This window comes from Eumetopias jubatus, unplaced genomic scaffold (assembly GCF_037043125.1).
Source record: "Eumetopias jubatus isolate StellerSeaLion01/CBP00866 unplaced genomic scaffold, mEumJub1_p1.0 scaffold_6, whole genome shotgun sequence".
In the NCBI taxonomy this organism is placed as follows: domain Eukaryota; kingdom Metazoa; phylum Chordata; class Mammalia; order Carnivora; family Otariidae; genus Eumetopias; species Eumetopias jubatus.
The window spans coordinates 59,512,822-59,525,942 of NW_028274812.1; the positions used below are offsets into that span (position 1 = coordinate 59,512,822).

A 13,121-nucleotide genomic window follows, 5' to 3' on the forward strand; every position below is an offset into this window, starting at 1 on the left:
TGTAGAATATTAATGTTGTTTTCTGATAGGTTGGAGTTTTATTGCTTACAGTCCTTAGGCAGTTTTAGAATTAATGCCTTCATTTAATGATAGATACTAGGAAGATTTGTTAACAACCTTTAGATAGATTTTTCCTCTAACAGTGATACAGTTTTGCTACAGAAAACAGTTGACCTTCTTTACAGTGGGAGCTGTTTGCATTTTCATGACAATTAAAATAAAGGTATAGTCTATACAGTTAATTAATATTACTATCTTAAACTTGAATTGTTTTCTCTCCTCACTTAACCAAAGCCCCTTTTACAAGTTACTTGTAAAACAAGTATTAGACATACAACAGAAGATTTTAAAATTTGAAAATGTATAAGGACTGCATGCTTATTTCATCTCATTTCATTTATTCTTACAGACTTTTAGACACTTCTTTTTTTCCTAAGGAAAGTGGCAGATCTAATGAGGCTTATTTTATTATTTTCTCTCTCTCTCTTTTTTTTTTAAAGAGAGAGGGAGCAGGGGAGGGGGGAAGGGTAGAGGGAGAGGGAGAAAGAGAATCTTAAGCAGGGGTGCCTGAGTGGCACAGTCTGTTAAGCATCCAACTCTTGGTTTCCGCTCAGGTCATGATCTCAGGGTTCTGGGATTGAGTGCCACATTGGGCTCCATGCCTAGCACAGAGTCTGCTTGAGATTCTCTCTCCCTCTCCCTCTGCCCCTCCCTCTCATACTGTTTCTCTCTCTCTCAAATAAATAAATACATCTTAAAAAAATAAAATCTTAAGCAGGCTCCATGCCCAGTGCAGAGCCCAGCATGGAGCCCAACACAGGCCCCAACACGGAGCCCGGTGTGGGGCTCAATCTCACAACCTTGAGACCATGACCTGAGCTGAAATGAAGAGTTGGATTCTCAACTGACTGAGCCATCCAGACACCCTCTAATGAGCCTCATTTTAATGTAACTTTTTATCTTGGAGATATGTCCAACAATATAAAAGAGGGAAAAGTAAGCTGAACCTTTTTGTGCCTATAACCCATTGAAACAATTTAATTCAATTTATGGCCAATTTTTTTTAAAGTTTCTTTGTTTATTTTAGTAATCTGTACATTCAGTGTTGGGCTCGAACTCATGATCCCAAGACCCAGGAGTCACATGCTCTTCTGACTAAGCCAGCCAGGTGCTCCTGTGGCTAATCTTATTTCATTTCTACATTTGTCCATTTTCTTACCCCTAAGCCCAGATTAATTAGCATTAATTAACATTTTAAATTAGAAGACTGAGGCAGGGAAATAATAATGAATTATGCAATATCATCACTACAACCAAGATGAAAATTACAGTTTTCTGTCTAATCCACTGCTTTTTTATTTGGTCAGAGGTCTTCGTGAAGTTTAATCCATGGGTCAAGGCCAGTTTATGAAATAAAATTTTTATTGCTTTCTATGTCAGTTCTTGAGAATGGAAATATTTATAGTCTCAAGAAAAGAGTGTGAATAGATAAGAATCTCCTGGATGACTAAGCTGTTTTAGGATCATACTTAGGAAAACAATACTGATTTGAGTGTATTGAACACATGATAGGAATCTGATTTTCCTTAAATACCTTTCATCAAAAAGCATGACATATACACTTATATGTAATATGTATGATCTAAGCTATATTAAAAAAAATGGAAAAGAAGTATGTGGGATATTACCAGTTGTTATTATCTGGATGTTGGACCTTTTCATCAGTTGTTTTTTGTTTTTTGTTTTTACCTAGGCTCCACACCCAACACGGGGTCCAAACTCATGACTCTGACATCAAGAGTCACATGCTCTACCTACCCTGCCAGCCAGGCACCCCTGGATGTTGGACTTTTTCCTTTGTTCCTTTTTTTTTGTTGTATGAAAATAATTGCATAATGAATATTCATTGTGATTGAAACTATAAAATATAAAGTTTTTTTAAATATATCTTTTAAACAGACAAGATTTTTTAAAATCACATTTAAATAAAGCTCCTTCTGGGAGCTTAAGTTAAAAAGCAATTTTGAATTCTTGTGGGTAGTGCCACGTTGTATAATGTAATGCAAAATATATGTGGTAAGTGATGGCTTTGAGGAAACCATTAACTAATGTCTCTGTATTATGCTGTTTTAGGTGAAGCGGTCCAAACTTCATGAACAAATTGTAGATTTGGATATGACATGGAAGAAGATAGTAAAAATTTTGAATGAAAAACTGGAGAAGAGTGAAATGCAAAGTGTAAATGAAGACTTAAATGATATATTGCAGGCTGCAAAACAGATAGGTATAGTTTTGTTTTGTCTTATAGAACCACTAAGGTTTGAAAATAGATTCCTTTTAAACTGTATACTATATAGGGAAAGGCTCAAGTTTCCAGACAATTATTTATAATTATAAAAGATAGTCTTATCTATCTAGGAGCTCAGGATAGAGTCATAGAAGCAGAATTAAATTAGTAATTATTATACAATCAATCATGAAGGATTCATAGGAATTTAGAATTTGAAAACCACTATTATGTTTGAAATAAGGAGAGGGTAAATGAAAATTTTAATGTAGCATGGAGGAACCTTAAAAGCCATGTAGCTCAGTTTCTTATAAAGGCCCGCCAGCACTTGGTGAGGGACAGCACTGAAGCTAAACTTTGCTTCAGTTCCTGTTGCACACTAATATTCTCGTCAATTGATTACATGTGAAAGAAATTATAAATAGAGATTGTGATACTATATATTAATATAGGTTACTTTCCCAAGATTAAAAACAAAAACAAAGTAAAACAAATGATTCTTTGGTAAAACATCTGAGTTTGTTCATTTGAGATTCAGCTTCCCTTTCTGAACTCTGATAACTAAAAAGCATAATTAACACAACTGTAGTTCTAAATTTTCCAGATTCAGGTTTGTACCCAGAAAGTTCATGCTGATACTCAGCCTTATGAGATCTGGCCTCCACCTTTCTTCTGACCTCGAGCCATCCTTGCCCTCACCAACTGTGCTTCATGAGATGCTGGCCTTTTCTCACTTCTTCAGTCCTAGTTGGTGCAGGTCATGTTGCTCCCTAGGTTGAGAATGTACTTCTGTCCTACTCTTAGAGTGGGTAGGTCCTTTCTTGTTGTTTTGAACTCAGCTAAAAACTTATTTTCCTAATGAGGCCCTCACTGACCATCCGGTCTCCATTTGTTACCCAGTCACGCTTTTATCTTACAACCTCAGTAACATTTTCTCCGTAATGTTTATCATTATCTGATATTTGCCTTGTTTGTTTATTGCCTGTGTTTTGCTACTAGGATGTAAGTTTCATGAGAATAGGATCTTATTTTTCTTGTTCTGTAACACTTCATCCTTGGTGCTTAGAATAGTGTTTGGCATGTTTTAGAGCCTTAAGATTCACTTGATAAATAAATGAAGTTTTCTCAGGTGATTTCCTGGTAGAGGAAAAATTCAGATCCTTTATCATATGCTGCTTGGCAGTTTTCTTCCTTACACTAACTTTGGGGAGGGTGTTTCTGTTATATCTCATATACTTGACTTATTTATGATCATCAAATCTTTATATTTATTTTTCAAATATTTTGACTTTGATGTATTTTTTATCATTGGTTTGTAATATAGTATAATATTAAATTTAATGGCCTCGTTTTAAGTTGTTCAAGTACAAAGTGAATGTCACGTTATCTGTTTGTAGTTACATTATCTTCTGAAGTTCAAGGGCTTTATTAAGTAAGGGATTTTTTTGTTTAAGCCTAGGGGAAATGAAGTGCACTTTGATGAGATTTGTAATAGTATTTGGCATAGAATCACACTTTTATATTTTAAAAATATAGAAATCTAGAGGTAGTTAGATTCATTGGAAAATTGTAGTGAAAATACAGTCTCCAGTTTACCAACATCAACTTGACTAGGATCTTAACTTTTCTGGACTTCACTGTTTTCATTTCTAAGATGTTAGGGCCATTGGGGAGAGGGGGTGGTCTGACTAAAATACTTTTTCAAAAACTGTAGAAGGTGTCTTTCCTCTTCTTTAGTTCGGTTGTAAAAATAACTCAGAATACTTAGCAAAACAATATTAAAATATTGAGTTTATTCTGTACCATGACTAAATTATTTCTTTATTTAAATGATGTGGAAAGTAAGGTTTTTAAGAAATTAAGTACCCTTTAGACATCGTCCCTGGGTATCTCTGACAAATCAGAAATCATTGCTTTAAATACCAGTTATTAAATATAATCCTAGGAGTTTTGCCTGTTGGCAAAACATCTGATTCATACTCAGGTACTAATCTATTCATTGATGTGTTTAAGGAATTGATTATTTTGAGATGTAATTTCTCAAAAGAATATTTTCATGACAGAGAAGACCTTCGGGTTGGATTTAGGCAGATACTCTATTATATCTACTTTTTAATGCTGTGTTTAACTTGAATAAGTATTAGCTTTATTGAAACTAATAGTTGACTAGTAGTCAGCTGCTCGTTCTGAATGAAAATACTGCTGATAATGAAGTTTAATTAAAATTAGCTTTGAAAAAATTAGTCTCATGGGAAAAATGTTTTTGTGATTTCTTATATTGCTCTTTCACACATGTAATTTGGTGTAATTGTATTAAAGAGGTAGAGTAAAAGAATAAAGAAAGAAAAACAACCACTTATATTCCAATTGAATATAGTAGTATAAGGTACTTATTTAAGACCATGTATAATGTCTAGTCATTGTAATGGGTATTTTAAGCTGGTGAGGGACATCAGAGAACATTGGTACAGTCCCTTCACTTAGTATGTAAAGTAACAGAACCCCTGAAGTTTAACTGAATCCCATGGTTGATTTGTGGTGAAGATAGGCTAGACCCAGATTCTGAAATAGAAACATGATGAAAATACTAGATTCTTTCCTTTACCTTGTAGTCAGATGTCATGTTCCGTCAAGTCTACTTTCCCCCTATTCTTAAATTTACTCTGTGTTATTTACCATTGCTCTAATTTAGGCTTTTAACATCTCTCTGAATTACTGTAGTAGCCTATTGCCTCAGCCTTCCTTTCTTACTCAACTTCTTCACTGTTACTAGACTGATCTTTGTAAAAAGCAAAGCTCATTTTTTATTCCCATATTACTCTTTAGACCAAATCCCTTAGAATGGACATAAGAAAAGCTTCTTTATGAATTGAAACAATTTACCTTTTCATTTCCTTGCCATTCTATCATATGCAACTTTTACTACTAATCATATACAGTGTTAACTAACTTAATTTCTCCAACAGTGCTTACTGTTTTTTTCTGTCTTTTTATATGTTAAAATAACTTTACGCATTGTGTTCACCTGGTAAAATGCTTCTCGTCTCTGAAGAAATGGCTTAAGCTTCGTTCATGTCCTCTGTTATTCTTTTCTAATCTTAGTAGTGTTCCATTAGACTATCATCTCTTCTGTACTTTTTATAGTATGGAATACTAATACCTAATATGGTGCAATGCATATAGTAGATGTTCAGTAAACAAGTAAATTATTGAGAACTCAACTAAAAGTACTCTGTGACCTTTATTACTTCTGATGCTGACAGCGTTTTTTTTTGTGGTTAAAGTATTTATTTTCCTCTCAGATTTACATTTAATATATTCCCATACCTTTTTACAATTTTATTCTCCCCCAAGATTATTTTAATAATAAAACTTAGCTTTAGGGAGAAACCATTATAAATTATTTAAAAGTAGTATTCTTGGCCCTTAATCTTACTTAGTTTATTTAAATACTCATTGTAGACATAACTATCTCCTCCATGAATTTTGAAGGGTAAGCATAGTGATATTAACCTATATTCCATTGGTAATGAAACTGTAAATATATTTTATGTGGTCTAAGTAGAAACATTTTTGAAAATAAAGAGGTCAAGATTGAGAATGGCAATCAATAAAATGCATCATGTATTAGGCATGTGTATCTGTTACTTAGAGTTTTAAATGCTCATTTTGGGAAGCTGATAAGACTTCCACAGTGTAGATAGAAAAACTAGAGTGGGGTCAAGAATGGAGGAAAGGTCAGTAGAAAGACCCTGCAGTTCCCTCCTACTCAGCTCTGTAACTGAATCTCTCCCAGAGCCAGAACAGAATGATCTAATGATTTTATTCTGGTCTGAATACAGATTAGGACTCAGCCAGAACTGAACTAGATTTTTTCAGTATTCACATTATTTCACCATACACAGACCTGTTTGTTTTGATTTCTCTGTTTTATAGCCCCTACTTTATTTGGGTTTCAATGTTCTTATGCATTTTACCTTTAATTACTTTGTCTTTAAGAAAAGTATGAATCAAGATAAGGTTGGACAGGAGTGACTTACAAAGTGTAGGTTAGGGAATTTGGTAGTCCATTATGTTTTTTGAGTTGTAAAGGAAACAAGATTTTACTATAAAAAGTGAGGAATTAAAACTCAGGGTATAAATCAGTTTATGGAAAAGGAGGGTTAAAAAGATACTAGGATCTGGAAATTCTGTCTATGGAAGTAAGGCTACGCATTTAGAATAAATAAAGGCCTGTTGTGTATTGGAAGTGGCAAGAAGTTTTTCAGGAGTATTTGTGAAAAGTAGCTATCTTGAAAATTGCAGATTCCACAAAAGTTTGGAGTTCCATTTCCCATAAATTGGCAGACAGGTTAATTTGGAACAGCTCTCTATGGAGAATAACTAGAAAAACTGTAAAATATAAAATTTGTTTAACTACATCAGAGTCTACCAAAACAATGAAGAATTATGGGGTTGAGATCTGGAAGCAGACATAAACCCAGAAAATGTGATCCTGGCTTTTGGGCCACTTTTTCCTAGAGGTGACTGTCCATTCCAGAAGAGGAAGCTGGATGGAGAAGAGGAGAATGAGAAGAAGACAGATTCAGAGGACTAAGATAACAAAAATTACTAAAATGGTCAAAAGAGGAAATAGAAAATCTGAATATTTGACTTAAAGAAATTGAATCTGTAATTAAAAACCTTCGCACAAAGAAATTTGTATGCCTTGGTGGCTTTACTGGAGAATGTCATATAATGTCATTTAAAGAGGCATGAGGTTATTATTTGTAGATTAAAGAAGGTTACAGGCATATAATAATTTAATGTATAATTCTCAATTGAATCCGAAATTAGAAAAAAATAATAAAGATATTTTTGGGACTGTTGTAGATATCTGAATATGTACTCTGCGTATCATGAGGTAATATTAGATCTGAAGTAAGTCAGTGGTTTAGTGGCTATGTAAGTATATCCTAAATCTCAGGAGATGCATACTGCAATGTTTATAGTTAAGTGTCATGAAGACTCCAATATACTGTCAAATGGATCAATAAAGAAAAATACATGTGAATTTGTGTGAGAGGGAACACAAAGGCACGTGAATGCACAAAATGTTACTGGATTAATAAATAGGGAAAAAAATAGTGTGATTCATGTAATAAAGGTTTGAAATCACATGATTAGTAGATGAACAAAAAGCATTTTTTGAATATCTAAAATCACTTCTGATAAAAACTCTTGGCAAACTAGGAAAGGACTTTCTGAATTTGATAAATAATATATATTAAAAAAGCCTAGATCAAACATCATATGTAATGATGCAGTGTTGAAAAATTTTCCCTGAGATAGGAAATTAGACAATACCCTTGACCACTTCTTTTTCTCACTATACTGAAGGTCCTTGCTGAAAAGGCAAGAAAGAGTATAAAGATTCATAAAAACTGCCATTATTCACATAAAAACTGCCTATTCTTAGAAAATGAACTTAGCAAGGTCAATATAAAAATCAATTTTATTTCTGCTTACCAGCAGCAAATTTAAAATGCTATTTACAAAATCATTAAAAATCATCAAATATCTAGAAGTAAATTTAACAAAAGGTGAGCAAGATTTCCTCATTGAAAACACAAATATTAGAGAAAGAACACCTAAATAAATGCAATAATATACAAAGGATTAGAATACTCATTATTATAAGATCATTCTTACCCATATTGACCTACAGATTCAGTGCAATCCCAATCAAAATCTCAGCAGGGTGTGCATTTGTGTGTGGAAGTTGACAAGATAATCTGAAAATTATATGGAAATTCAGAGGCAAAGAGCAGCCAAGTCAACCTTGAAAAATAAAGAGGGAACATTGACTCTACTGGATATTAAGACTTATTAAGATTAGTAAATTAGAAGTGAGATGTTGGTCTAAAGATAGACAAATAGAGGGATGGAATAGAGTCCAGAAACTGACCTATGGATATTAGGGCTCTTTCTTTACCATGAAGGTCCTCAGGTAGTGAAACATGGCTGTTTTTTCAGTACATGGTGCTGGGTCAACTGTATATGCATATGAAAAAATTAAACCTGTACAGATAATTCTAACCAGCTTACAAAATAAAACATGGAGCTTGAATTAAATCCTCTAAAAGATAATAAAGAATATCTTCATGATCTTTATATATGGAAAATTTTATTAAATAGTAAACAGAAAGCACTCATAAAGGAAATGATTGGTAAGTTAGATTACATTAAAACTGATACTTTTTATTCTTTGAGAGTAAAAAGACAAGTCACAGGAGAATATAGCTTCATATATAACCCAGAAGAGAACTTGTACTATATTAAATATGAACTCCTACAAATTAATAAGAAAAGGTAATCATGTATAAAAAGGAGCAAGAGCCTTGAACAAACACTTTGTAGAAGACAATTGAATGGCCAGTAAACACGAAAAGGTGTCCAACCTTATTAGTAATCAGAGATGCCACTTCATACACATCAGAATGATTAAAATTAGAACGATACACCAATTGTTGGTCAGGCTCAAGATTGTGAAATAAGAATTCTCATCCACTACTGACTGTGTTTTAAATTGGTATAACTGCTTTGAATGTTTGACAGTATCTAATGTGGTTGGACAAGTGAAATTTTAAGTCTTGGTATATATTAATCCTGTAATGTGTACATAATTTTCCAGTAAAAATGCCTATGCATGTACACAAAAGACCAGTGCATTATTTGTAATAGCCTTAAAGGGGAAACAATCCAATTCACTGTTAAATAGTGGCATAAAGTAGGATATGTAAACTACCTTATAGTAATAATGAACTACAGCTATATGTAACATTGTAAATGGATCTTACAATGTTGAATGAAAGCAACCAAACACAAAAGAACAGATAGGATGATTCTGTTTATATGAAATTGAAAACTAGGCATGACTGATCTCTGATTCAGAAGTCAGGATTTTGGCTACTTTTAAGGAAGCAGGTAATGACTGGGAGTGGATTTGTAAGTTTCTGGGGAGCTGATAATACTCTCTATCTCAAAGTAGTTATCCAAATTAAATAGGTGCATTCATTTTGTGATAATTCTTTGAGCTGTATGTGTACTGTATATGTTCTTGTTTTATTCAATAAAAAGTAAAAATTATGGCTTTTCATATCATTTTTCTTAAAATATTTCAGACTGATAAAAATATAACAAATGCCTGTGTATTCACAGTTCAGCTTAACACTTGGCTTATCTTTCCTTCAGTATTTATTTTTTAAGAAATAAAATCTTTTTAAGATTTTATTTTTTGAGAGAGAGAGAGCTCAAGCAGGGGGGAGGGGCAGAGGGAGAGGAAAAAGTAGACTCCCCACTGAGCAGGGAGCCCAATATGGGGCTTGATCCCAGGACCCTTGGATCATGACCTCAGCTGAAGGCAGATGCTTAACTGACTGAGCCACCCAGGCGCCCCTAAGAAATAAAATCTTAATGGTATGGTCAGAACTTACGGACCCTGCTCAGCCTTTGTTAACCAATATCATAAGTATAATAAATAAATTTGTATTATCATTCTCATGCTTATTTTTATTACATATATTTATACATTTATAAATATGTATTAGGAATATATTCAGCTCAAATATCAAAGCCTACTATGGTAACAGAGACCAAGTGGGTTTACATGTTTCATCTCACAAACTCCCTCTGTAGGATTCAGTAACTTCGTAATGTTAAGACCCCAAAGCTGTAATGGCTTGGCCTTTTCTTCCGTTTGTTGCCTTTGGTTCACCACCTGCTCCACTTCTAGCCATCGTATCTGTGCTTTAGACGTTTCTCCTTTAATTTTTTGAGTATAGATTATGTTGCAAGATTTTCTGTTAATCAGACCACCTTTTCATTTCTGAATAAACTCTGCTTTCCTATAGTTTCCTTTTAGATACATGGATAGATCCAGTAAGTTAATACTTTGTTTGGAATATTCATGACTATATTTTTTATTCCATATTTGTTTCTGTTTTGTTTTCATAAAATCATTTACCTATAGTTTAGGATGATTTAAAGTTATCAGTTAATAGATGTGGTACAAATACAATTCTGTCATTTACTAGTGAGTAGCTAATTAAAATCACTAATCCTGTTTCCTCATCTGTAACAGTGATGATAATTCTTATTTTGTATAGTTGTGATGTGAAGCAGTACTACAAATGTGTAGAGTAAAGCCTGGTAAATGGCTGTCAGTGAATAATTTTATTATAATCTAGATGTACCAGTAGCCATTGGTAAACATATAGTTGTTCTGTGTAGTTGCTGTGATAAATGTATGTGCTCAGTGATGTGAAGGAACTGTGCATAAGGGCAGGAACTGTGCTTCGGTGAGTCAGGAAGGAGTTCATCAGGAAGGACGCTGTGGGACAGATTTAGATTTTGTTTTAAATGGTTAGGGTCAAAGTTGTTAAATTTATGTCTGTTTCACCAGAGGAATTACAAAATAGAAGAGCTGAATAAGTGAATTAAATCATAGATGACTTTGCAGATATATCAGCTGTATAAACAGGCAGTTCAGATTACTTGAGGATATGGCAAAACACCTGTAAATTGAATGGACATTATAACAATGGCAAAAGTTGGAAATAGGATCAAATCTTCAGTTTATAAAGTTTTAGTTTATCATTATATTATTCAGTTACAAGTGGTTATAATTTCCTAAGTAATTTGCACTGCATTCCTTAGTAGAGGCATTTTTAAGGTTGCAGTTGATGTTCTTTATAGTATTACCGAATATAATATTACTAAGCATCTGATAAATGGATACAGAACTGAAGTGTATACTTTACATCATCCTTTTTTTTTTAAATGTTTTCCCTCGGACATTAAAAAGTTTAAAATGCTAGGTAAATATCAGTAAGCTATGTGATTTGTTCAAAGGTACAGTTTCTTTAGTGATGCTCAAAGTAATGGTTTTACTGTAGAAAGCTCTTATATAAAATTGACATTTTTATGTTAGCTGTTTGGTTGCTTGGGAAGTCATAATTTGTTGCAGGATTTTATAGTAGTAGAAATGGCAATACAGTGGCTGGATGCTGACTTGAAGTCTACACTGTAAGATGAATATTCACATTTTATAGTGAATATGCAAAAAATTGAATGGCTGACTTGAAAACATGGGAAAGTGCTTTGGACTATTTTTAATCTCTTGTACTTCTCTTTTTCTCTACCAAATATGTTTCTCTGTTTGCTTTCCTTTAATTATTTGCTCACCGTGAAGGCAATAATTTCTGTGTGAGTGCAGGAATAATTTTGACATTTAAGCAACTCCTTTAAATTACTATATTGAACATTTCTTGAATACTATGGCTGCTTAATGTGAGGTTTTGCTGGAGGTGCTTTGATGCAGAGTTACACTCTGAAATAAATGAAGGTCATTATACTAAATTGCATAACTAGGCAATTTTAAAGTTTAGATGGCATAAATTATTCAGTTCATCCCCTAAAAAGTCATATGGTAGACGCTTATCTGTATTACATCATAAATTTGACAATTTGGTGATTATTTGAAAGGTTAGGTATAATGTAAAAATAAAACATAATCCTGGCTCTTGTAGTCTTAGTATGTTATTTAATCGCAGTATATTTGAGTTTCTTTGTCACATGAGGAAGATACTTGCATGACTCATTTTAGACAATTTTAGATACTATTCTTATTAAAAAAGCACACCAATGGCACTGGAGGGGAATATGTAAAGGGAAGGAAATGATTGGGGAATGGAATAGTGTATGTTTAAGCAGAATCCTTATTTCTGTACTTTTTTTATTATGTAATGCTGTCCTGGTAAAGTTTATGGCACAAATATTTTACATATTTGTAAGAAATGTATCGTAATTATTGGTTAAAAAATCAGTTAGCTAATCTCTGCAAATATAGCATGTTTCTAACGGCTTGGCTGTGTTGCTGATACTTTTAACAAATGGAATGAACTTCAGTTGACACTGATGCAGGGTTATAATATTATGGTATGTGCAGATGCAGATCAAGCGTTTGGTAAAATGAACACTTATTAAAGTTTTGCATAACATGAAAAAGTAAATTTGACTGCTTTGAACATTTCAGTACTAAAATATAAATCTAAAAGATATTTATAGAATATCTCTACTGAACATTGAAGATGTAACTGGTCAGGGAACTCATTTGTCAACAACTTGTAAACTGAATTATTAGCAGTTAAGGATGCAAGCAGTTGATGGATATTTTTATTCAATTTTCAATTAAAATTTTTTATTCATTCTTTTTTAAGAATTCCCCAACTATTAAGGTGTAGGTTACTTATTAAAAGTTATAGTTTACAACCCTTTAATTCTTAGTATTTTGCTATCAAAGGAAATATAGAAGTAAATTTTGTGTTGAGAATAATTTAAATTATAATCATCACTGAACTCTGATTTTAAAAATGTGTTTTATAATGTTACAGTAATCAGCTATCAATTATATAGTTTACATTTCACATCTCATTTTCTCTCAATGTAACTGGGAAGTACGCAGGGCAGGTATTTATTAATACAGAATAGTCTAGTGACCTAAGCATATCTCTTTAAATGTTTTACAGTTGAAGTGCCAGGTGATAAGAGCCAGTTTTCTGATTTACAGTCCAACTTGTATAGTGTTTATGGATAGAAAATTTGATATTCAAGTGGTTAGGTATCTAGACTGCTTTCTTAAAGGTTTGGAGATCTTAAGTTTCATTCAAGCTTTGACAATTGATTACTTAGTGTATATCTTACTCTTTTCTTATGTTTTATCTTGAGGACAAAACTAAGCTTCTTAAAATCCGTCCAGAAAGATTAGCACAGGCAGTCGTGTGAAATAGAACAG

General features: G+C 32.9%; 1 protein-coding gene across 1 annotated transcript in view; it reads left to right on the forward strand.

The window, feature by feature from the left end:
* Positions 1 to 13,121, forward strand: part of ASCC3 (activating signal cointegrator 1 complex subunit 3) — a 338,572-nt gene that overhangs the window by 20,420 nt on the left and 305,031 nt on the right. The window contains exon 3 of the mRNA XM_028104151.2: positions 2,134 to 2,284. Coding sequence (XP_027959952.1) covers positions 2,134 to 2,284 — 151 coding nt within the window. The remainder of the gene's footprint in view (positions 1 to 2,133; positions 2,285 to 13,121) is intronic.